Below are 24,339 nucleotides of genomic sequence, written 5' to 3'. Positions count from 1 at the left end.
TTTACTCAGTTTACACCGTTTAAAAGAGCCATGTTTTCATTTGAGCCGCGCTGTAGGAGAGACGGTAGCCAGGCTGCAGGCGCTGCTACGAAAATCAGCGCGATTCCGGCGCGGATAATGCCAAAAAATAAATATACTTATGGAAAATGAGGCGCAGGCCAGATTTAATTGTTTGGCGGGCCGGAACTGGCCCGCGGGCCGCCTATTGAGTAGGCCTGATGTCGTGTATGGTTAATATGTGACACAAAGAGGTTTAACCTTTAACATAGTGACTCTGAAGGACGAACCCACAACATCCTAAACCTCTGGAGCTCAGATCATAAACATTTAACCATAAGAACCACAGACGTCATGTTCTGTAAAAGGAAAGGTTTGATCTTAATATAAAAACTGTTTTAACAAAAAACACAAATCACAACGTGTGAAATCCTGGAGTCGCTGATTTGATCCAAACACTTCAGCCTTTGCTCTTCACAGTTTGAACATTTGATCTGATTTATTTTCCAGGTCTGTCCCAGAGCTCAGCTACAGCGCTGCGCTGAAGCAGTGGGGGCTCTTCTCTCTCCGCAAACAAACTGAGCACCGAGAGGAAGCGCAGGGCGAGCACGTCGGCTCAGAGACGCGTTTCCACTCGGAGCCTGAGGGCGAGAACTCGTCTGACTCCGACCACGACCGGGGCAGAGGGTCACCTGCTCATGGAGACCACCACGACCGGGGCAGAACCTCAGCTGCACCGAACTCTGGAGCAGAAAACAGACCTGAGACCAGCGATGGAGACATGTCAGGAGCTGCCGTCCCGGGAGGAGGAGGAGCCGCCGTCCCGGGAGGAGGAGGAGCCGCCGGCCTGGGAGGAGGAGCCGCCGCCGTCCCGGGAGGAGGAGCCGCCGCCGTCCCGGGAGCCCAGTGCTCTGTTTGTAAAAAGATCTTTGCGCACAAGCGGAACTTAAACGTCCACATGAAAACCCACTCAGGACTGAGACCTTTCAAGTGCTCGCTCTGCCCCAGCACTTTCACCCAGAACTGTTCCCTCACTAAACACATGAAGCTCCACACTGGCCAGAACCTCCACCGGTGCCCGCTCTGTGAGAAAGCCTACGCAGGGAAGGCCCAGTTAGACGTCCACATCAGAGGCCACACCGGAGAGAAACCTTACGGCTGCTCCGTCTGCAACAGGAGGTTCTCCGACAAATACGTCTTAAAGAAACATGCTTTGTTACACAGCCAGACGCGAGGAGCCAAACGAGCCGAGAGACACCAGTGCCCTCAGTGTGAGCTGAGCTTCAAGAAGAAGTTCAGTCTGACGATGCACTTCAGAGTTCACAAAGACACGAGGTTTGTGTGTCCAGTGTGTCAGGTCATCTTCACGTCCCAGCCTGGAGTCAACGCTCACATGAAGTGTCACAAACAATGGAACCTCCTCAAACATCACAGACGGACACAAACCACAGCGCAGGCGCAGGACGGCGGCTCCGAAGACCTGGACCAGGATCCGAGGACTGTGGAGGTCAGAGGAAACGACCAGGACCAGGAGCTGATACAGACGGTACAGATTAAAGAGGAGACTGAGGAGGTCACAGAGGAGCTCGAGGAACAGCAGAACCTCCTCAAACATCACAGACAAATGCAAACCACAGCGCAGGACGGCGGCTCCAAACACCTGGACCACAAACACCTGGACCACAAACACCTGGACCAGGCCCCGTGTCCGAGGATCGTGGAGGTCAGAGGAAACGTCCAGGACCAGGAGCTGATACAGACGGTGCAGATTAAAGAGGAGACTGAGGAGGTCACAGAGGAGCTCGAGGAACAGCAGGACGTCACAGAGGAACAGCAGGACCAGGAGCTGATACAGATGGTACAGATTAAAGAGGAGACTGAGGAGGTCACAGTGGAGCTCGAGGAACAACAGGAGGTCACAGAGGAGCTGGAGGAACAGGCCGTGACACCGGAGGAAGAGCCTTCTCAGTAAGTCTCAGCACTTTAAAGGAACAGCCAGAGTTTCATCCTGAGACATGTTCTTCCCTGAGCTTAGACGAGTTGATCCGTACCTGTCTGGTCTTTGTGCGACTGAGTGCTCGCACAAAGACCAGACAGGTACGGATCAACTCGTCTAAGCTCAGGAAAGAACATGTCTCAGGATGAACCTCTGGCTGTTCCTTTAAACGTCCACATTTTACTGATTTCCTGATGTTGCGATCGCAGATTCAGTTTCAGTTAAATTCATTTGTCTTTATCTCTTCTTGTTCTGAAACTATGATTAAAAGTCTGTGATAAAACATATAAAACCTGATCTGACGTCAGTGTTTCCTGAGGCCCGGACTGAAGGTTCGAGTTATCGGCTTTAGATCGGCCGATATCCGATATTCTAAAACAGCCAAACATCCACCTCTGCATTTCTCTATTTAGCTTCTACATTTTAAAGCTTTTTCTTTTTTTCGTCTCAAAGGCAGACTTTGTATTTCTTCCCTGCTGACCGAGGCGGTGCTGTAAGCACTGAATGTCTCCCTCGCGCATGCGCCGTTCGAGTAGTAACACCAAAAACGTCCCACCTGTGACCCCGATGACTCACCAGGAGGCTGTAGCTCCGTCATCTGAGCCTCTGTTCCTTTTCTTCTTCAACATGGCGAGCTCTGTGTTGCTTTGTATCTCAGAGCACTTTGCTTTGGTTTGCTCATCGCTCTGAGCCCGGTGACTGGTCAGTCTGAGTTGCGGAATCTTTTCAAATTAAAGCTTTTGTCTGTGACTGAGGGGTAGTGTAAGTACATACGAGTCCAAAAGTGTGGCTTTTGTGAAGAAAGGGAGAAATTTGGAAAATGGGCGAATTTAAGGAGAAACTCTAACAGAGGCCAGCACGGTGCCAGGCTAAGACCTCTGGTGATTTTCACGGAGGATGGGCGGGCCACTTGCAAGCCACTTAAAAGGCCACTTGAAAGGCAAAATGGCCGCCTCCCTGTGCGAGTGGGCGTGGCGCTCCAATGGAGTTTTGGGGTTGTCCTGATGTCCCCTCTCACTCTGCCCAAGGATTTGGGCATACGGCCCAAAATGCCCCTATTTTTTTGAATAGGGGTCCGCTTCCAGGGGGTCCAATATCATACATTTTTTCGCTGCCCTAATGGCTCCGCCAATTTTGGTGAGTTTTCGCCCACGTTCAGCGGGTCAAAAACGCGATCATTTCCGGAGAAAAATAAGAAGAAGAAGAAGAAACGCAAAAACAATAGTCCCTTGCCAGGACTGCGTCCGGCTCGGGCCTAATGAAAGTGTGGCAGCTACAGATCTTGTTGTTGTTTTGTCTTTGTTTATGGTCTGATTGCAAACCCGTGTTGGTGATGGCGGCGTGTTCGCCCCACCTCCTTGGTGGTGCTTTTGCAGTTGCCTTGTGCTGTTTCTGCTGTTTGGTTATTTGCTCAGTCGGCGGCAACTACGAGTTGTAGTTTTTGCTGTTTTTGTGTCGGCTGCTAACCATGTTTGCATCTGCCCCTGGTGGTGGAGGCGGCGTTTTTTATTACTTTTTTACTGCCGGTTTTGTGGCGTTTTTGTCGCTCTTCTGTTTTTTGTATGAATGAGTTTGATGTGAAAACGACAAATCACAACGAGCGGGAAATAATTTGCTCCAAACCTCCACAGCCTTTGCTCTTCACAGTTTGAACATTTGATCTGAACACATTTATTTTCCAGGTCTGTCCCAGAGTTCAGCTCCGTCTGTGTGAAGAGAGAAGAGCCCTCACTGTGTCAGCGCAGACAAACTGAGCACCGAGAGGAAGCGCAGGGCGAGCGCGTCGGCTCAGAGGCGCGTTTCCACTCGGAGCCTGAGGGCGAGAACTCGTCTGACTCTGACCACAACCGGGGCAGAGGGTCACCTGCTCATGGAGAACACCACGACCGGGAGACCAGCGATGGAGACGTGTCAGGAGCCGCCGGCCCACACTGCAAAAAGTAAATATCAAGCATTGCCTTAAGGCGAGACACTGCAGGTGAACAGGGAAAAATAATAAATGTAGAGACGTCAATTTGAAACTTTTGCTGAACATCACAGATATAAATATGAGAAAAAAATGTATTGCATTTTTTCTGTCATTTTGTGTTTTCACATAAAAATAAGGCATTTTGAGCATTAAAATGGCCAAAATTGTCTATATTTTGGGCAACGAAAACAAAATAATGAATTAAATGTTATGGTTTTATTTTATTGACATATTAGTAACTAAGATTTTTTCAGAGGGAATTTTGGATATTTTGTTTAGTTTTTCAATAAACTAATTATCAGTGAAAAAATCTGTAAAAACTCCGCCTGTTTTTTTGGTTTGAAAGCTGAATAAATCAGGCTAGGAATTAGATATTAAAAAATCCCTCTGAAAAAACCTTCAGAATGTTGTTGTGTCTCAGGCTGTAAAGTGTGGAGTCTGTGGGAGCTTCTATAAGGGCTCAGGCTCTGCCCGAGTGCGGCTTCTCTCATTCAGAGAAAACCAGCCCTGAAGTTTTGTAGCGAGTGCGCATGCTCGGCCCGTTCTTCCACTTTTCCGCTCCAGCGTCTCGTAGGAGGAAAAACACCATATTTGGGTGAAAGCGTCATCACGGGGCCCCTTAGCAGGACACGTGGATGTCAAATCTGTCAATATTTATGAATGAAAACCCGCGGGAAAGACGGCCTTTCTACTTCCGGGTCGCCCCCACCTCGCAGACAAAACATCATCAAATAAACATCATCATTTTTATATCTGACATGAAAACTAAGATGTAAAGGGAGGAAAACAGATACAAATCTCCACTTCCACCACTGCGGGAAACATCTTTCACCTGCCATGTCTCGCCTTAACCAGTCAAAACAAGTAAAATGTGGATTATTCTGCTCAAATTGAGATGTTTATACTGATCTAGTTAATGACTTTTTGCAGTGCAGGAGGAGCCGCCGTCCCGGGAGCCGAGGTGAAGAAACACCAGTGCTCTGTTTGTTTAAGGACTCTAGCGTCTAAACAGAGCTTAAAACATCACATGTGTCGCCACACGGGAGAGAGGCCTTTCAGGTGCTCAGTCTGCAGCAAAGACTTCATCAACACAAGCGCCCTCAACACACACATGAGGCTCCACACGGGCGAGAACATGTTCCCGTGCCCGTTCTGTGATAAATCCTACACACTGAAGTCCAAGTTAACCATCCATGTGAGAAACCACACCGGGGAGCGCCCGTACAGGTGCTCCGTCTGCGCCGACACCTTCACCAGCAACGGCGTCTTGACCAAACACATGGCGACCCACGCGCCGAGAGAACAACACCGCTGTGTGATCTGCAAACAGAACCTCCCCAACGACTCTGAGCTCAGAGCACACCTGCTTCACACACACGGACTCGAGCAGGGGGGGCAGCCGGGGTCGAAGGGTCAGGCTCAGGCCAGGGAGGAGCGCAGGCAAACTGAGCACCGAGAGGAGACGCGGGTGGAGGACGTCGGCTCAGAGACACGTTCCCTCAAGCGCAAGTCTGCTGCAGAGACCGGCTCCTCCGTCAGCGAGGGAGGAGGAGTCGAGGGAGGAGCCGAGGGAGGAGCCGCTGGCCCAGGGGGAGGAGCCGCCGGCCCGGGGGGAGGAGCTGGGGGAGCCGCCGGCCCGGGAGCCCAGGCGGAGAAACACCAGTGCTCTGTTTGTAGAAAGATTTTCGCGTATAAACGTAGCTTAAGATGTCACATGAAAACCCACACCGGACTGAGACCCTACGGCTGCTCCGTCTGCGGCAGAAAATTCACCCAAAAAAGTTCCCTCAACTCACACATGAAGCTCCACACGGGCGAGGACCTCCACCGGTGCCTCCTCTGTGATAAAGCCTACACCCAGAAGGCCCAGTTAGACATCCACGCACGAGTCCACACCGGAGAGAGACCCTACAGCTGCTCCGTCTGCCACAAGACCTTTGCCAGCGTGAACATTCTGAACAGACATGTTATAGTACACACTAAAGCGCGAGGAGCCGCCCGAGGAGCCGCCCGAGGAGGAGCCGCTAAACCGAGACCCAACGAGAAGATCCACCAGTGCCCTCATTGTCCGTTGAGATTTGCAAAGAAGTTTAATCTAACGATGCACGCTCGAGCTCACGTGAAGGCGAGGTTCGTCTGTCCGACCTGTAAGATTTCCTTCACGTCCGAGCGAGGTTTGAAAACGCACGAGAAGGTTCATGAAACAAAGGAGAACATTCCCAAACGTGTGAGGAAGAAGCAAACGCCAGCACAGGAGGAGGAGCGGCCGAGCGGCTCCGAAGACCCGGACCGGAGTCTGGGTCAGAGGATCGGGCGGGTCAGAGGGAACGTCCAGGACCAGGGGCTGACGGAGGGAGAGGAGCGCGAAGAGCAGGTCTTCACAGTGGAGGTCGAAGAGGAGGTCTTCAAAGTGGTGGTCAAAGAGGAGGTCGTCAAAGTGGAAGTCAAAGAGGAGGTCGAGGATCATGTCGAGGATCAGGTCTTCAAAGTGGAGGTCAAAGAGGAGGTCATCAAAGAGCCGTTCTTCAAAGAGGAGCGGGAAGCACAGGTCTTTACAGTGGAGGTCGAAGAGGAGGTCGTCAAAGTGGAAGTTGAAGAGGAGGTCGAGGATCAGGTCGAGGATCAGGTCTTCAAAGTGGAGGTCGAGGATCAGGTCTTCAAAGAGGAGGTCATCAAAGAGCCGTTCTTCAAAGAGGAGCGCGAAGAGCAGTCCTTCACAGTGCAGGTCGTAGGGCAGATCTTCAAAGCGGAGCACGAAGAGCCCAAAGAACAGGTTGTTGAGGTGGAGCTCGAGGATCAGGTCTTCAAACAGGAGCGTGAAGAGCCCAAAGAACAGGTTGTTCAGGTGGAGCTCGAGGACCAGGTCTTCAAACAGGAGCGTGAAGAGCGGCTCATCACTGACGAGCGCGAAGAACAAGTGGTCAAAGAGGAGCCCGAGTCTGTTTTTAATGTTCTGTGAGAAACTGTCAGACCAGAGTTTGTAAATGTATCGATAAACGTTACTGAAGATGTTATGTATTTTTGGATGATTAGTAAAGTACTGTGTGTATCATGTACTTTTTTAAGGTTTTCAATCAATAAAGTGATGTTTTTACTGATGACGGGGCTTTATTTAGTCACATGGTCAGATTAATGAACACACGGACACAATTCAGTCAGATTCACTTCTTTTCAGCACCGGATTTATTATTTTATTCATAGATTTGTTGGCCTGAAAAAGCCTTAAATCTGACTTCATGCTACAAGTTGAGTAATTAGACCAAAGCTCTTGGACTTTAAACAAGCTTTGCTGCAATTCCAGTTTTTACTGATTTTTTCCACTAAAAATCAGTAACTTGAAATCGATTTTATATTACCCCGGGAGAAGGGATGCACCGATCCGATACTGGCATCGGATATCGCAGCCGATACTGGAAAAATAGGGGGATATATCTGCTACAAATATCCGATACTGAACCAATACCGGTTTTTGGTATCAGCAATAGCATGCTAAAGCTAGCTGAAGCATGCTAATGCTAACAAAAACTATGATAGAAATACCTGAAGTGGACTAACAAAATATAATTTTTATTTGTATTGCATTTTACAAATGAAAAACATCTCGAAGTGCTACAATTTCCACAAAATGGAACAGAACATATCAGTAGTAAAAACATGAAGCATATTAGCAGTAAAACACAAAATAACCGCTGCTGAATATCCGTTCTAAATAACCAGTACATAATTATCATACTGAATATGATCGTCTGAGGGGGGGTGTTATCTCAGTGGGGGGGTAATCTCAGTGGGGGGGGGGATCTCAGCCTGCTGAGTTCCATAGGTGAACACGGCAAAAAACGTGACTTCATCTGAATCTCCTGCTCAAATAACAAAAGGCCAACAACTGTTTTACTTAATTCAAACAATATAACTCCCCCTTTGTCCAGGCAAAATGAAGATATTTTTATATTTCAAATAAGCCTTCATTGTTTACGAAGAAAATAATTTGATAATTAAAGCCAGAATCGCTGCAGCGTCTCTGATTTACCTGAAACTAGTTCCAGCCAGAAACTACAAAAAACAAATCAATATTTGTGGAACTCAGAGAGTACCTGAACAGACTTATTTATCACAACCATGAGCCAAACATGAACCTGCTGCTGTAAAAGTAACATTTATCAAAATCACTGTATCCGGGTTAGCGGAGCTAAATGCTAACGGCGCAGCTAACTAGCAGCAGCTAACCCCGGAAGTAGTGACTTTAGTAAATATTACTTTTTTAAGCTGTAGATTTGGCACTTTTGGCTAATGATTCTGAGAAATAAGTCGGTTCAGTCACTTCTCCACCGAGTTTCACAAACATTGATGTTACTTTTAAGAGTTTTTTTTTTATGTTTATATCTCGCATATAGGCCCTTTTCACGCTGACGTCACGAATCCGCCATGATACTTCCGTGCAGTGTAAAACGAAGTCCTGTCCGTGTTACTCTAATGGAATGAGATCGTGTGTTTCAATCTGAAGTGTCATATCTTCAAGAAAATCACCGTGGACGTCAAGTGGAAGGTATGTAATCATTGACAACATGTCGTACATTGTGTAGGAAGTAGAAATATCACCCAAGAATAGCCGTGTGATGATAGAGAAGTGAGTTTGTCCAGAAGCTTGTAATGCTAACACATGCTAACATGCGTTAGCATGTGGACAGGTTTCTTCTGGCGTATTTGCTCACATTATTAATCATTGATAACAAGTTGTCCATTGTGTAGGGAGTAGAAATATCAGCCAATGATCACTGTGTGATTATAGAGAAGTGACTTTTTCCAGAAGCTTGTTGCCAGTTGTAATGCTAACACATGCTAACACATGCTGATGTGGGAAGATTTCTTCTGGCATATTTGCTCACATTAATTAATCTGTGTAAACTATTGTTTGGTTTCCTAGTTAAAGATGCAACATTAGGAATATGCTACTGAACAGTGAGAAACGCTTGACTATAGGTGTTATGAACATGCCGTCACGTCCGAGGCTTTAGTGGGCAACACAAATGTATTTTATAGACGATAATAGTTCTACGGTGGGTCAAAACAATTTTCAGAGTATTGCTAAGTTGTTCAGTACATGTTATAAAGTAAAGACTACGCACTATTTTATTTCAAATTATTGCGATATTGCTCCACATATCCCTCCTAAATGTTGCTTAAAATTCAAGTTTAATGTGCTAATTTAAAATGTTCACTCTGCCTTTTTTTGTAGGATGGCCCAGTCATCACACAATGATTTTACAGTCCCTGCTTAACTTACCTCAAAGGCCCATCAGCAAACGCTCCAGCACGTGGCAAAAACTGCGGGGAAATCATTGGGACCACTCTTCCCGAGATCAGTACCAACAACAACACCCAATGTCTAAAGGTAGTGCACAACATCCTGCGGGACCAGCGTCACCCGGCTCATCAAACCTCTCAGGAAGACCCAGTGAGGCTTTCCCCTCTCTCCCCTCCTTCCCTGGACAGTGAACCATACAACACTCTGCAATAACTTGCTTTTGTTTGTTATGTAATGTATTTTAACTTTGTTGAAACCTTGTATTGCCTGTGTACAGCACTTTGGGCAGCGATAGTTGTTGTAAATGTGCTTTATAAATAAATTTGACCTTGAATAACTGAAGTGAGCTGGACTTTGCATGACTGCATTAATTACATCTATATCCAACTCTGACCATATCCTGTTTTTAATGCACTTTTTGATCTGTTTTTCTAATGTTACTGTATTTATGCCTGGAACAATAAACTCTTGATGTGCCAGGTTTACACAGTGGGTATTTATTGATGGGATCTGTACACTTACAGGATTATGCACTTTCACCACATACCATGTAATGTTCTAATGCCCAAACAAAATAGTTTTTTTAAATTACTGACAAAGCGCTGATTGATTTGAGGACATAGTATTTGACTTAGATTAATTTACTAAAAGATCAAAAATGGAAAAGGATTACAAATTCTTCATGAAAAGATAACATTAAGTTTAAATATGTTTGCAGACCAGTGTGGTTTCATTTAAAAAGACAAGTGGGATTAGCATTACACTGTTCATTCCAGTTTAACATTTTTTTTTACCACCACTTCTGTCATAGCCTCTTGTGCAGTTTCCTAAAATGACAGATACATGTTACTTGACAGTAGAGCCAATAATAAGAATTACAGAGAAAAACTTTACCTGAGTGCTTGGCCACGTACTAGGGAATGGATAAAGGAACAGGCACACTTTTAAAGCCCATGGTCCTATTGACAATGATGGGCAAAAGGAAAAAGGCTTCAAACATGTTTCCAAAATGAACCTTCATGTTTCATGAACCATGAGATTATGTGACCAATGCCTTGGTGAATAGAAATGCTTTCACATACAATACAAATTCAGATATAACAAAAATAAGTTACTTTGTTGATTTTAATACATTCAAATCTTCAATCATTCAAATGAGGCTTTAGTTTTTAATAATTTGACACAATGACCCCATTCGTTTATGAGGCTTCATATTGCCAATCATTACCTGTCGTGTGCTGTTTGGTAAAGTACGGAGGGCCTTCCCCACAGGACTTTTCCTGCACAGTAACCGGGACATAATTTAAGTTGAAGGTTATCTGCTGAAAAAAATACAGTTAAGTCTTTTGGTACAGAACATCAACTTCATAATGTTACACAGTTGCTGAAATATTACCTGAAGATGATGTGCCTGTGACATCTGACAGTCCCCTCACTCTGCGGTATATTGGAAAGTAATGGGATAAATGTTAGACGTCACGTGATGACTGGGCCATCCTACAAAAAAAGAAAGCCCAGAGTGAAAAACTTTAATTAGCACATAAGATTTAGGTGGGATATAAGGAGCAACTCTTTAAGATAAGCGTCGCCTATATAACACATACAATGTATAATTAATAACAAGCAAATGCATAACTGTTGTAGGCAGGATCATTGTTGTTTATTTCCTCGATTTTTGCAATGTCTTGGTGAATGGTGGGCAAACAGCTGAATTTTTCTGTCATGAAGAGCTGTTTATTTAAATCACAGCTCTTTTACCACACAAGGGCAGCAATGCTCTGTTTGTGAAAATTGTTTTGACCCACCGTAGAACTATTATCGTCTATAAAATACATTTGTGTTGCCCACTAAAGCCTTGGACGTGAAGGCATGTTCATAACACCTATAGTCAAGTGTTTCCTCACTCTTCAGTAGCATATTACTAATGTTGCACTACATTTGGAGCTATGATAGCCTATATTTTGAAGTTAAGAGATTGCAGCACCATCTACAGATCTATAACTAGGAAACCAAACAATAGTTTACACAGATTAATTAATGTGAGCAAATATGCCAGAAGAAATCTTCCCACATCAGCATGTGTTAGCATGTGTTAGCATTACAACTGGCTACAAGCTTCTGGAAAAAGCCACTTCTCTATAATCAGACAGTGATCATTGGCTGATATTTCTACTCCCTACACAATGGACAACTTGTTATCAATGATTAATAATGTGAGCAAATACGCCAGAAGAAACCTGTCCACATGCTAACACATGTTAGCATGTGTTAGCATTACAAGCTTCTGGACAAACTCACTTCTCTATCATCACACGGCTATTCTTGGGTGATATTTCTACTTCCTACACAATGTACGTCATGTTGTCAATGATTACATACCTTCCACTTGACGTCCACGGTGATTTTCTTGAAGATATGACACTTCAGATTGAAACACACGATCTCATTCCATTAGAGTAACGCGGACAGGACGTCGTTTTACACTGCACGGAACGCGGAAGGCGGATTCGTGACGTCACGTGAAAAGGGCCTATTGGCGGTCTGCTAGGACCGGAAGTCGTGACGTCACACTTAGCAAACGTATTGTTTGTCGTTACTATGGAAACGAGCGGCAGTGGAGTGATTTAACAATAATTTATATAACAATAACCCACGGCAGTGAACGTCGGGATTGTCACTGTTAAAATAATAACAATAATAATGTGATCACCCGAACTTAACCAGTCCCCAAAACCATAAAGACGAGAAAAGAAAAAGTTGCCACTTCCGCCCTCGCGAGAAGAACAGCCAATCACGCACGGCGCGTACGGAGTCGCGTCCAATCAGCCCAGCCGGACACGCCCCCGGGCAACTTCGTCAGGGGGAGCCGATGTGGCACCGACACCGAGACCGTTTCTCTGATGCTGCGGCCGCCGCTGCCTTTGTCTGCGGTTATAGCGTCACAACCGTATAGCGTTAGCTCGAGGCTAAAGCTAAAAACAGACTTTAAACATGTCTCTGGAGCAAATGCGCCGAGCCCTGCAGCTGAGCCACGGCCCCGGTGTGGACCCGGAGCCCGCGGAGGCTGCGGGGGTTAAAGAGGAGCCGGAGGAGCGGCGGCAGAGGTGGGTCTCCACACTTTCAACTCTATAAAAAACTACATTTGAATTAAAAACGGAGCTGTAAGTGTTTCAGACCGAGTGTCGGAGCTGATAATGATGGATTTCACAGCTCCGCGTGGACACACCCATTCTGTTTTGTGTTGCCATGCTGTTACATCATCTGCATACCCCCTCTGTGGAGTCAGAGTGACATCATCGCAGTTTATTCTAGTAAAGGACAAAATCTGCGCAGTTTAAATCGACACAGAAAGAACCAGTCAGTGAGTAACTCTTAACCCCTTAACTCCCACCGGAACCGAGCACATTTTCTCCAGTTTGGCTTTACCCCAATCCAAAAGCTTCTGGAAAAAAGGTGAGAAAATAGCGACAAAACTGAGACGAAAACAATGATGGAAATGTGACAAAGACGTGAGAAAACATTGACAAAAATGTGACAAAAATGTGACAAAAAAAGACAAAAATGTGACAAAAATGTGACAAAAAATGACAAAAATGTGACAAAAAAGACAAAAATGTGACAAAAAATGACAAAAATGTGACAAAAATGTGAAAAAATGTGACAAAAAAGACAAAAATGTGACAAAAAATGACAAAAATGTGACAAAAATGTGAAAAAATGTGACAAAAAATGACAAAAAATGTGACAAAAAAATGACAAAAATGTGACAAAAAAATGACAAAAATGTGACAAAAAATGACAAAAATTTGATTAAAAATTGACGAAAAAATTGACGAAAAATGACAAAAAAGTTACAAAAATGAGTTAAATACCCAACAAAAAAAATGATGGAAAAACATCTGATGACGTGAAGAAAAAGATCCTCTCGGTTCAGGCGGGAGTTCAGAGGTTAATTTGCTGTTGCTGAATATGTTATGACGTCACACACACAGGGCTGGGGATCGTTACTTTTTTTCCAATAATGATGCTCGGTTTTCGACACCGATATTCTAACACTTGTCGTCCAGAAAACAGAAAATCATGCTCAGAATATTCAAATTTACAATATCTTATCGGGTTCATCGATGTCAAGAAATGTGTGAAAATGGGGAATAATTTGGGGGGAAAAGCGTGTTTCACCATAGATCGCCGTAAAGGGTTTGACCGACGTATGAGATGGATTTTGTTTAATTTCAACGTTTTTGGCCAAAACAAAAGGTTTGCTAAATGTTTGTAGAGGAGAGTGAGCAGCTAGGTTAGCTACTGTTAATAACATATGAGCTTTACATTTCTATTGGAAACGGTTAAGGCTATTCATCATTTTCAGGCGTACATAAAATGATCCTGCATTGAAGCATATTTGTCTGGATTAGTAAAGTCAAACATAAAAGTTTGAGTTGGGCCCAGGTGTGAGCGACTCCACCGCAGCTGTTTCCATAAACAGTTGAGCTGGTTGAGCTAGCTAGCTTTAGCTTCAGGTTAAACCTTGTAAAAGGTAAATAACTGGTGCCCACGAGTGCCGCATATCGGTGTTTCCTTCCAGGGAAAAGTGTTTCCGGGTTAGTCCTGTTGTGTTGTGATTCTGTGCTGATGTTGTGTCGTTGAGCCTGACTGAGATCCTCGTAATAGCTGCGGAGAATGACTCGCTCTGAGACCAGCCTTCAGTGACCGGCTAATAACCCACACAAAATAGTCCCGTAGTCTGGCAGATTTAGGGAGTTTAGTCAATGAAAAACACATTTATTATAAATGTTAGGTTTGTGGGACCCTGGTATAAGCGGATTAAACAACGAGGAGCCGCGTTAGACGTTAGAATGCAGGAGGAACAACACTGTGTCGGGCGTTAGAACCGGCTAATGCGGCTCCGAGCTGTTTAATCCTTACTTAAAGCAGTACTAAGTAACGTGTTTACCTTAATAAACCCTCTCCGTAGTCCCTGTGGGGGTAATACAAGTGTTTATGGGATGAGTGGAGGGTCTTTCATCGCCCCCTGGTGTCTCTGGACAGAAAACCATGTTTGCAACTTGACTGCCCCCGGACCGGAGTCACCAATACACACTAATGGAATCACGAAGAAGAAGCTAACATGCTAACGGGCAAAGCTAACTGCGGCTAACGTCACTTTAAACAGTATTTACAGCCAAGTTTCAGTGAAAAAAAAATATTTCCGTTGTATAATTGGATGCACAGTAACTCTCTGTCCCCTCACCTTTCCTGTCAGCGTAGTATTTACTCTCCAAGACAATTAATACGTTAAAAAATCGTAACTTGCTACGACACCTGCAGTTGCGCTTATGGCCTCTAGGGGGAAGAGTTACTTAGTACTGCTTTAAAGTACCGGTTTAGAAAAGCTGTAACAAGGGCTGAAACGACTAATCGATTATTGAAATAGTCGACAACTATTTTCGTAATCGATTAATCGTGTTCTGGTTTACACAGACTAAAATGGAACAAATGTATTGTTTATATAGTCCGGATCTGTGTACATTTTGTTCATTGTAAATTTCATGAATTGAGCCTCCAACAAACATTTCCCTTTAGTTTTACTCCATCAACACATCTTCAAGCAGCGCCACTTAAGCTATTTGTGATAAAAAAATAGAAGAAATACTTGTTCACAGCCAAGCAATTACTCGATTAATCGTAATAATAATTGATAGATTAATCGATTACAAAATAGTCGTTAGTTGCAGCCCCAGCCTGAGTCATGGCCTGATCTAAACCCTTTGCCCCGGTTTGGTTTCAGCAGAAGGATCAGCTTCAGCCGCTTCACTCTCTGTGACTTTTCCATTTGAACTGATTCTCTTTTCCAGGTTGGACGAGAGCGACGAGTCACAGCCAAAGCCCGAGAGAGACGCCTCGTACAGCGACAGCGACGCCGACGCCGACGCCTGGGACCCGGCCTTCAGCTCTACACCCGGAGACCTCTACACCCAAAACTCCAAATACGAGTCTGCACCGGAGCCCAGCGCCCCCGTCTCCGGGCCGGGGGCCGAGCGACGGAAACCACAGTGTCCCTTCTGCCAGAAGACGTTCGGGGGTAAAAAGGATTTGCACAGACACATCCGAGTCCACACGGGGGAGAGGCCTTTCCGCTGCTCCGTCTGTGAGAAAAGCTTCACGTACAAGGGGAACCTGGTGGCGCACGGCCGGCTGCACACGGGCGAGAGACCTTTCAGCTGCCCGGTCTGCCAGAACACCTTCGCCCACAGCTCGTCCCTCAAAGAGCACATGAAGACGCACACCAACGAGAAGCCCTACAGCTGCTCGGTCTGCGAGAGGACGTTCGCCCACAAGACCAACCTGACCACGCACATGAGGATCCACACCCGCGAGAGGCCGTACGGGTGCTCGCTCTGCGACAAGACCTTCGCTCTGAAGAACACGCTGGACATTCACACGCGGCAGCACACGGGGGAGAGGCCTTACAGCTGCTCACTCTGCGACAAGCAGTTCTGCCAGGGCTCGCACCTCTACAAGCACGTGAGGAGGAACCACAAGAGCCAGAGTCAGAGTCAGAGCTGAGCCAGAACCAGAGTCTGGACCAGAGTCTGCCAGGGCTCGCACCTCTACAAGCACGTGAGGAGGAACCACAAGAGCCAGAGTCAGAGCTGAGCCAGAGCTGAGCCAGAGTCTGAACCAGAGTCTGAGCCTGAGCTGAACCAGAGTCAGAGTCAGAGCTGAGCCAGAGCCAGAGTCTGAGTCTGAGTCTGAACCAGAGTCTGAGCCAGAGTCTGCCAGGGCTCGCACCTCTACAAGCACGTGAGGAGGAACCACAAGAGCCAGAGCCAGAGCCAGAGTCAGAGCTGAGCCAGAGCCAGAGTCTGGACCAGAGTCTGCCAGGGCTCGCACCTCTACAAGCACGTGAGGAGGAACCACAAGAGTCAGAGTCAGAGTTGAGCCAGAACCAGAGTCTGGACCAGAGTCTGAGTCTGAGTCTGAACCAGAGCCAGAGTCTGAGTCTGAGTCTGAACCAGAGTCTGCCAGGGCTCGCACCTCTACAAGCACGTGAGGAGGAATCACAAGAGTCAGAGCCAGAATCAGAGCTGAACCAGAGTCTGAGCCAGAGTCTGAACCAGAGTCTGAACCAGAGTCTGAACCAGAGTCTGAACCAGAGTCTGAACCAGAGTCTGAACCAGAGTCTGAACCAGAGTCTGAACCAGAGTCTGAACCAGTCTGAACCAGAGTCTGAGCCAGAGTCTGAGTCAGAACCAGAGTCTGAGCCAGAGTCTGAGCCAGAGTCTGAACCAGAGTCTGGGCCAGAGTCTGAGTCAGAACCAGAGTCTGAACCAGAGTCTGAGCCAGAGTCTGAACCAGAGTCTGAACCAGAGTCTGAGCCAGAGTCTGAGTCAGAACCAGAGTCTGAGCCAGAGTCTGAACCAGAGTCTGAACCAGAGTCTGAGCCAGAGTCTGAGTCAGAACCAGAGTCTGAGCCAGAGTCTGAACCAGAGTCTGAGCCAGAGTCTGAGTCAGAACCAGAGTCTGAGCCAGAGTCTGAGCCAGAGTCTGAACCAGAGTCTGAACCAGAGTCTGAACCAGAGTCTGAGCCAGAGTCTGAGCCAGAGTCTGAACCAGAGTCTGAGCCAGAGTCTGAGCCAGAGTCTGAACCAGAGTCTGAACCAGAGTCTGAACCAGAGTCTGAGCCAGAGTCTGAACCAGAGTCTGAGCCAGAGTCTGAGTCAGAACCAGAGTCTGAGCCAGAGTCTGAGCCAGAGTCTGAACCAGAGTCTGAACCAGAGTCTGAACCAGAGTCTGAGTCAGAACCAGAGTCTGAGCCAGAGTCTGAACCAGAGTCTGAGCCAGAGTCTGAGCCAGAGTCTGAACCAGAGTCTGAGCCAGAGTCTGAGTCTGAACCAGAGTCTGAACCAGAGTCTGAACCAGAGTCTGAGCCAGAGTCTGAGTCAGAACCAGAGTCTGAGCCAGAGTCTGAACCAGAGTCTGAACCAGAGTCTGAACCAGAGTCTGAGTCAGAACCAGAGTCTGAGCCAGAGTCTGAACCAGAGTCTGAACCAGAGTCTGAACCAGAGTCTGAGCCAGAGTCTGAACCAGAGTCTGAACCAGAGTCTGAACCAGAGTCTGAGCCAGAGTCTGAACCAGAGTCTGAACCAGAGTCTGAACCAGAGTCTGAGCCAGAGTCTGAGCCAGAGTCTGAACCAGAGTCTGAGCCAGAGTCAGAGCCAGAGTCAGAGCTGAACACGAGGATCTCGTCTGCCTGAACCAAATGCACTTTACAGACTCCACACAAATACACTTGGAAGGATTTTTACAGATCTGATTCTAACAGATAATAATAATAATAATAATAATAATGCATCGGTTTTATACAGCGCTTTTCTGGACACCCAAAGACGCTTTACATTGCATTATTCGTTCACTCCATACTCGGTGGTGGTAAGTTACTATTGTAGCCACAGCTGCCCTGGGGTAAACTGACGGAAGCGAGGCAACCAGTCTGCGCCATCGGCCCCTCCGACCACCACCAACCACTCACTACATTCGCTACATTTGCTCAGGCTTCCTGGTGTTACCAAACGGTCTCCCATCCAAGTACCGACCAGGCCCTTCAGCTGAGCTTCAGGTCTGACGGGATTGGGCAGAGCGAAGGCGGGATGACTTGTAAAAATACAAGTAGATTTAACGTTGAAATGAAAAACAAGAAGGAATTTCTTTTAAAGTAACTCGTTTATTCAAAACTGAACCTGATCCCGAATCTCTCTCAGCAAATCTTTGTTACTCTTAATAAAACCACACATTTAAACCTGACTCCATCGTTTACATTTGGTTGTTATGTTGATAAAGTTTTTTTCAGCTGCAGCGTCTCCTCACAGACGGAGTCGAGTCAGAATCGTCGAGTCAAACCTCGGGTTAAATAAAACTGCAGATGTTTTTGTTCACGATTAATTTCTCTGTTTTTATCGATGTTTCCGCATGAAACTAAAACTGGCACAAAGTTCAGCGTCTGAGTCTGTGGAGCCGCTTCAGCGTTTGAAGACTTTCTGTTTCTACATATATATATATTTTTCTTGCCGATATATTGTAAAAATACAAGTATACAAAGCAGGAACGGAAAAAACCTGAAGAGGGAAGAAAAAAAACGACTTTTTTCCTACATATTTACAAAATTTTTAACACATTTTTTTCTTATTTTGCTCTTTATTATACTGTTATTTTCCCTGTCACCCATTTTTACCCACTTTATTCAAAATTTCCCCCTATTTTAGCCCCCCCCCCCCCTTTTAACCTTTTTTTCTCCCATTTTTTTTTTTCCAAAAGATTTGCCCAATTTTAATTTTTTCTCCCAATTTTTTTCTTATTTTTGCCCCATTTTTTTTCTTGTTTTTCCAAATTTATTTCCCTCATTTTTTAAATTTTACTAATATTTTCCCAGTTTCCCCACATTTCCCCACATTGGAGGTGACCCTGATGTTATTATTGTTCTGCTTCCTGGTTCTGGACGACAGATATTTGAGTATAAGCATCGGGGCGCACGTGCACTGTCCCTATCAAATAAATAAATCACTAAAATAAATCGGAAATGTATCGTTCAGGCATCCGTATTGAAAACCAAGTGTCGTTACAGTACTGGTATTAAAAAATAAAATAAAAAATCTTGGAATTGTATCTGTAGCGAAAGAAAAATGAATAAAATAAACCGCCATCGAGGCTCAGCAAATCACAGGAGGCAGAGCGAACCCACTTCCGGGTGTCTCTCGGGGCTCAGCCAATCACAGGAGGCGGAGCGAACCCACTTCCGGGTGTCTCTCGAGGCTCAGCCAATCACAGGGGGCGGAGCGAATCCACTTCCGGGTGTCGCTCCGCCGTTGGTTAGCTCTGTTTTTAGCTGTTAGCTCCGTTAGCTCCGAGCTAAAGCTACAACCGTTTGTGTAAAAGCGGCAGTAGGAGCTCATGAAAGTTAAAGAGGAGCTCGTGGAGGTTAAAGAGGAGCTTATGGAGGTTAAAGAGAAGCTCGTGGAGGTGAAAAAGGAGCCTGAGGAGGTGAAAAAGGAGCCTGAGGAGGTTGAAGAGGAGCTCGTGGAGGTTAAGAAGGAGCTCGTGGTTAAAGAGGAACCTGAGGAGGTTAAAGAGGAGCTCATGGAGGTTAAAGAGGAGCCCGAGGAGCTGAGCATCAACCCGGAGGAAGAGCCGCTGTCAGAGTAAGAGGAGCTAAAGTCTGAGGAAACTTCTGTCCATAAACCTGTTTCTCGTTTTCCCCAAGTAGTTTATCTTTAACTGTAATTATGTGAAGAAGGAAGCGGGAAGTTTATTTTCTCCACTTCGGCTTTACCCAAATCTAAAAGCTTCTTGACCGAAGAGCTACAGTGTAATGCCTGATTTGAAAGCGAAGATCTACAAATGCAGAGCTGTGGGAAGATGTTTTAGTTTAGGGGGCGCTGAGGGACAAAATTTACCCCCAAAATACTTTCTCTGCATAAATCCTATTTATTAACCTCTTAACTCCCGCCTGAACCGAGAGCATTTTCTCCAGTTCAGCTTTACCCAAAACCTGTCGGCCAGTGTAACGCCTCATTTGAAAGACCTACAAAACTGAATGGATCTTTTTCCTCACGGCAGATTTTTTTCATCACTTTTTTTTGTCGGGCAGTCGACTCATTTTTATCAGATTTTCGTGACTTTTTTGTCAAATGTTTCGCATTTTTTGGTCAAATTCTTATCACTTTTTCGTCAATGTTTTCTCACTTTTTTCCCATTTCCATCCTTGTTTTTGTCTCAGTTTTGTTGCTATTTTCACACCTTTTTTCCAGAAGCTTTTGGATTGGGGTAAAGCTGGAGAAAATGTGCTTGGTTCAGGCGGGAGTTAAGGGGTTAATATTGCCTGCAGTTCACAAACTATCCACCAGGGGGGGGGGGGCTGCAGCGCCCTCAGCACCCTGGGTTCCCACGGCCTTGAACAAATGTGACTGGAACTTTTTTGCGTTTTTGTCAATTTTTTTTGTTGCTTTTTCATGACTTTTTTCTTGTGGCTTTTTAATGTGTTTTCGTCTGTGTTCTTTTGTCGCTTTTTCGTTGTGTTTTCGTCACTTTTTTGCCGTGAGAAGATGTTTCAGTTAGGCGGCGCTGAGGGACATTTACCCCAAAACGCTTTTTCTGTGCTTATTTATAATATTGCCTGCAGTTCGCAAAGTATCCACCAGGGCGTGTGTTTTTGTAGCTTTTTCATTGCTTTGTTGTCATGTTTTTTGTCACTTTTTTGTTGCTTTTCCGGGAAAATATTTTTGTTCCGTTTTCGTCCTCGTTTTCGATGCCTTTCTTTTAAGCTTTTAGATTTAGGTAAAGCTTGTTTAAAGGAACAGGCCGGTGTTTTTCCACACTGAGATATGTTCTTACCTGAGCTGTGACGAGTTCTTTAGGACCTGTCTGATCTTCAGTCACGTAAACACAGCGCAGACGGCGTTAGCATTTAGCCTCTCCCTCTCTCCTCTATAGCTCCAAAACAGGTCAAGATAGAAGCTACCAAGCTCTTCCACGTTTTCCCTATTTAAATATGGTTACGTGAAGTGTTCCACTACAAAGTATAATTACACACAATTAAACCATGTGGATTTTCTAAGCGGATAAAAGGGGAACTATATTGTAAGGCGTAATAATACCAGGAGTAGTTTGAAATCCGCACAGTAAAGTGAAGATTACTGCGCGGATTTCAAACTGAGGTGAGGCAAATATTGATGAGCCGAGGTAAATATTATCTTTACACCTAAAAAATGGTTCATAAATCACGGATAAAAAGCTCTTGACAGATTGTTTTCTGCCTGAGACATGATCCTCAGTGACACCCCTGGAACTGCGCTGCTTTTCTATCCGAGCAGGTGTGAGGCAGTGTTAATTTCGTCGACTAAAATATTTAGTCTTAATTTTAGTCAAAGTGATATTTTTGTGACTAAAATTGGACTAAAACTAAATGAAAAGTTTCTCATGAGACTAAAACTGTGACTAAAATGTCCAGATGTTTGAGTCGACTAAAATCAGACTAAATAAAAGTGAAAAGGAGAGACTAAAATCATCCAAACTTGTATTGAGCGTCTGAAAGAGCCTCAGATCATGTTTAAAGGATCAGCTCTGAGCTTTGTTCATGTGGAGCAGAAACATGAAGCAGAGGAACAACATTAAACAGGATTAGAATCAATATTATCAATGCAAAGTCCACTCAATTAGTCTTAAATTTAGTCGACTAAAACTAGACTAAAATTGAACTACATTTTCGTCAAAAGACTAAAACTAAATTAAAATATGTTGTCAATATTAACACTGGTGTGAGATGATACAACTGTTTTCTTCACTTCCTGTTTGTGACGGTTTGTTTGGTTCCTCAGGTCTGTCCCAGAGTCCAGGTCGGTCTGTGTGAAGAGAGAAGAGTCGTCAGCGCTTCAGCCAGAGGAAAACTCTGGTCTGCGTCTCAGACTCGGGTCTGCAGCGGCGAGCGGCTCCGAGGGCAGGAAACACCAGTGCCCGTTCTGTCTGAAGACGTTTGGGAGTAAAACTAACTTAGTCGTTCACACGAGACTCCACACGGGAGAGAAACCTTACAGGTGTTCATTATGTGAGAAAAGATTCTCCCAAAAGAATCACCTGGACATTCACACGAGAACACACACCAAAGAGAAACCCTTCAGCTGCTCCGTCTGTAAGAAGAGCTTCGCCCAAAAGGGGACCCTGGACTCGCACGCCCGAGTGCACAGCGGGGAGAAACCCTTCAGCTGCTCCGTCTGCCTCCGGACCTTCACCCAGAGGAGTAACTTAGCGGCTCACGCGGCGAGACACACGGGGGGGGACACGCCCGTCTGCTCCGTGTGCGGGAAAGCCTTCGCCAACAAGGCCACGCTCAAACGCCACGTCATGACTCACACCGGGGACAAGCCCTACAGGTGCTCGCTCTGCGGGAAGGCCTACGTCATCAAGGGCCACCTGGACGTCCACATGAGGTCACACACGGGCGAGAGGCCTTTCAGCTGCTCCTTCTGTCAGAAAGCCTTCGCCCAAAAGAGCGACTTAGACATTCACACCAGGATCCACACGGGAGAGAAGCCTTACGGGTGTTCGACCTGCGGGAAGAGGTTCACGAGCAACGCCAACTTCAGCCGACACGTCATCACGCACACGTGACACGTCATCACACACACGTGACACGTGATCACACACACGTGACACGTGATCACACACACGTGACACGTGATCACACACACGTGACACGTCATCACGCACACGTGACACGTGATCACACACACGTGACACATGATCACGCACACGTGACACGTGATCACGCACACGTGACACGTCATCACGCACACGTGACACGTCATCACGCACACGTGACACGTGATCACACACACGTGACACGTGATCACACACACGTGACACGTGATCACGCACACGTGACACGTCATCACGCACACGTGACCGACACGTGATCACACACACGTGACACGTCATCACGCACACGTGACACGTCATCACACACACGTGACACGTGATCACACACACGTGACACATGATCACGCACACGTGACCGACACGTGATCATGCACACGTGACACGTCATCACGCACACGTGACACGTGATCATGCACACGTGACACGTCATCACGCACACGTGACACGTGATCATGCACACGTGACACGTCATCACGCACACGTGACACGTGATCATGCACACGTGACACGTCATCACGCACACGTGACACGTGATCATGCACACGTGACACGTCATCACGCACACGTGACACGTCATCACACACACGTGACTGACACGTGATCACACACACGTGACACATGATCACGCACACGTGACCGACACGTGATCATGCACACGTGACACGTCATCACGCACACGTGACACGTGATCATGCACACGTGACACGTCATCACGCACACGTGACACGTGATCATGCACACGTGACACGTCATCACGCACACGTGACACGTGATCATGCACACGTGACACGTCATCACGCACACGTGACACGTGATCATGCACACGTGACACGTCATCACGCACACATGACACGTCATCACACACACGTGACACGTCATCACACACACGTGACACGTCATCACACACACGTGACTGACACGTCATCACGCACACGTGACTTCAGCCGACACGTCATCACGCACACGTGACACGTCATCACGCACACGTGACACGTCATCACACACACGTGAGGACAGACCTTCTGTTGAACCACATGCTCTGAACCGAAACAATCGATCAAAGTTTATTTGTAAAGCACTTTACAACGACATAGTATATACAATATATTATATATATAATATATAATATATTGTATATACTATATATGGGAGGTTGTGCAGGCGTATGGTTTTAAATGTTGTAATCTGTAAAGCACTTTTCTGTATGAAATAAAGTTTGATTGATTAATAAAAGGTTTATCGGGGGCGTCTCTAACCTTTTACCTGGCGAACTTTAACTGGTTTAAATCGGTTTAACTGGTTTTACTGCAGGATTAAAGGCTCATGTTTTCAGTGACTGTTCTGGAAAAGCTGTGACATTTTGTCCACGATTTTTTTTTAGCCTCATCTGCTCTGAATTTACCTTTATTTTCCTGCCGCATTTGACCACCAGAGGGCGCCCTGTCATCTGTGCGGAGAGTCAGAAACTCTTTACTGTGCGAGAAGCTTTGTTTGTTTGTTTGACATTTTTCACTGTTTGGATTCACTGGATTTTTACTGATTAAAGGTTCTGTGTCAAATAAAACTGTAACGATTTTAATTGTATTATGACGTTTTTGTGTAATATAATATACACATTATATATTATACATATACATATACATATATATATATATATATATATATATATATATATATATATATATATGTGTGTGTGTATATTATATATTCTACATATATTAACAGTGTGTTTATATATTAGTCTGTTACATAAGGATAAACAATGAGGAGCTTTAGTTACACAGATGTTCATGATCATAAACAGAACAATAAACATCGATGGATAAAAGTGAGAATTTAGAAACTGTAACATTCCTCATGTTTTGTCAC

The 24,339-nt window shown here is 45.5% G+C and overlaps 1 protein-coding gene and 1 long non-coding RNA gene across 2 annotated transcripts; one reads left to right on the top strand and one right to left on the bottom strand.

The window, feature by feature from the left end:
* Positions 1-10,459: 10,459 nt before the first annotated feature.
* LOC306971792 lies at positions 10,460-11,724 on the bottom strand. Its single transcript, XR_013793477.1, has 3 exons — positions 11,644-11,724; positions 10,661-10,761; positions 10,460-10,583 (listed from the first exon to the last, which is right to left on the bottom strand). It is a non-coding gene; the product is annotated as an uncharacterized lncRNA (long non-coding RNA).
* Positions 11,725-12,255: 531 nt separating this feature from the next.
* LOC306971969 (uncharacterized protein) lies at positions 12,256-15,828 on the top strand (the record flags this gene model as incomplete). The annotated part of the gene is made up of 2 exons (XM_079568412.1): positions 12,256-12,368; positions 15,117-15,828. 2 exons carry the CDS (start codon positions 12,256-12,258, stop codon positions 15,826-15,828), a joined length of 825 nt encoding a protein of 274 aa, XP_079424538.1.
* Between the last annotated feature and the right edge of the window lie 8,511 nt (positions 15,829-24,339).

This window comes from Gobius niger, assembly GCF_951799975.1.
Source record: "Gobius niger genome assembly, chromosome: 12".
Classification (NCBI taxonomy): Eukaryota; Metazoa; Chordata; class Actinopteri; order Gobiiformes; family Gobiidae; genus Gobius; species Gobius niger.
This window is presented reverse-complemented; position numbering and strand designations above follow the sequence as displayed.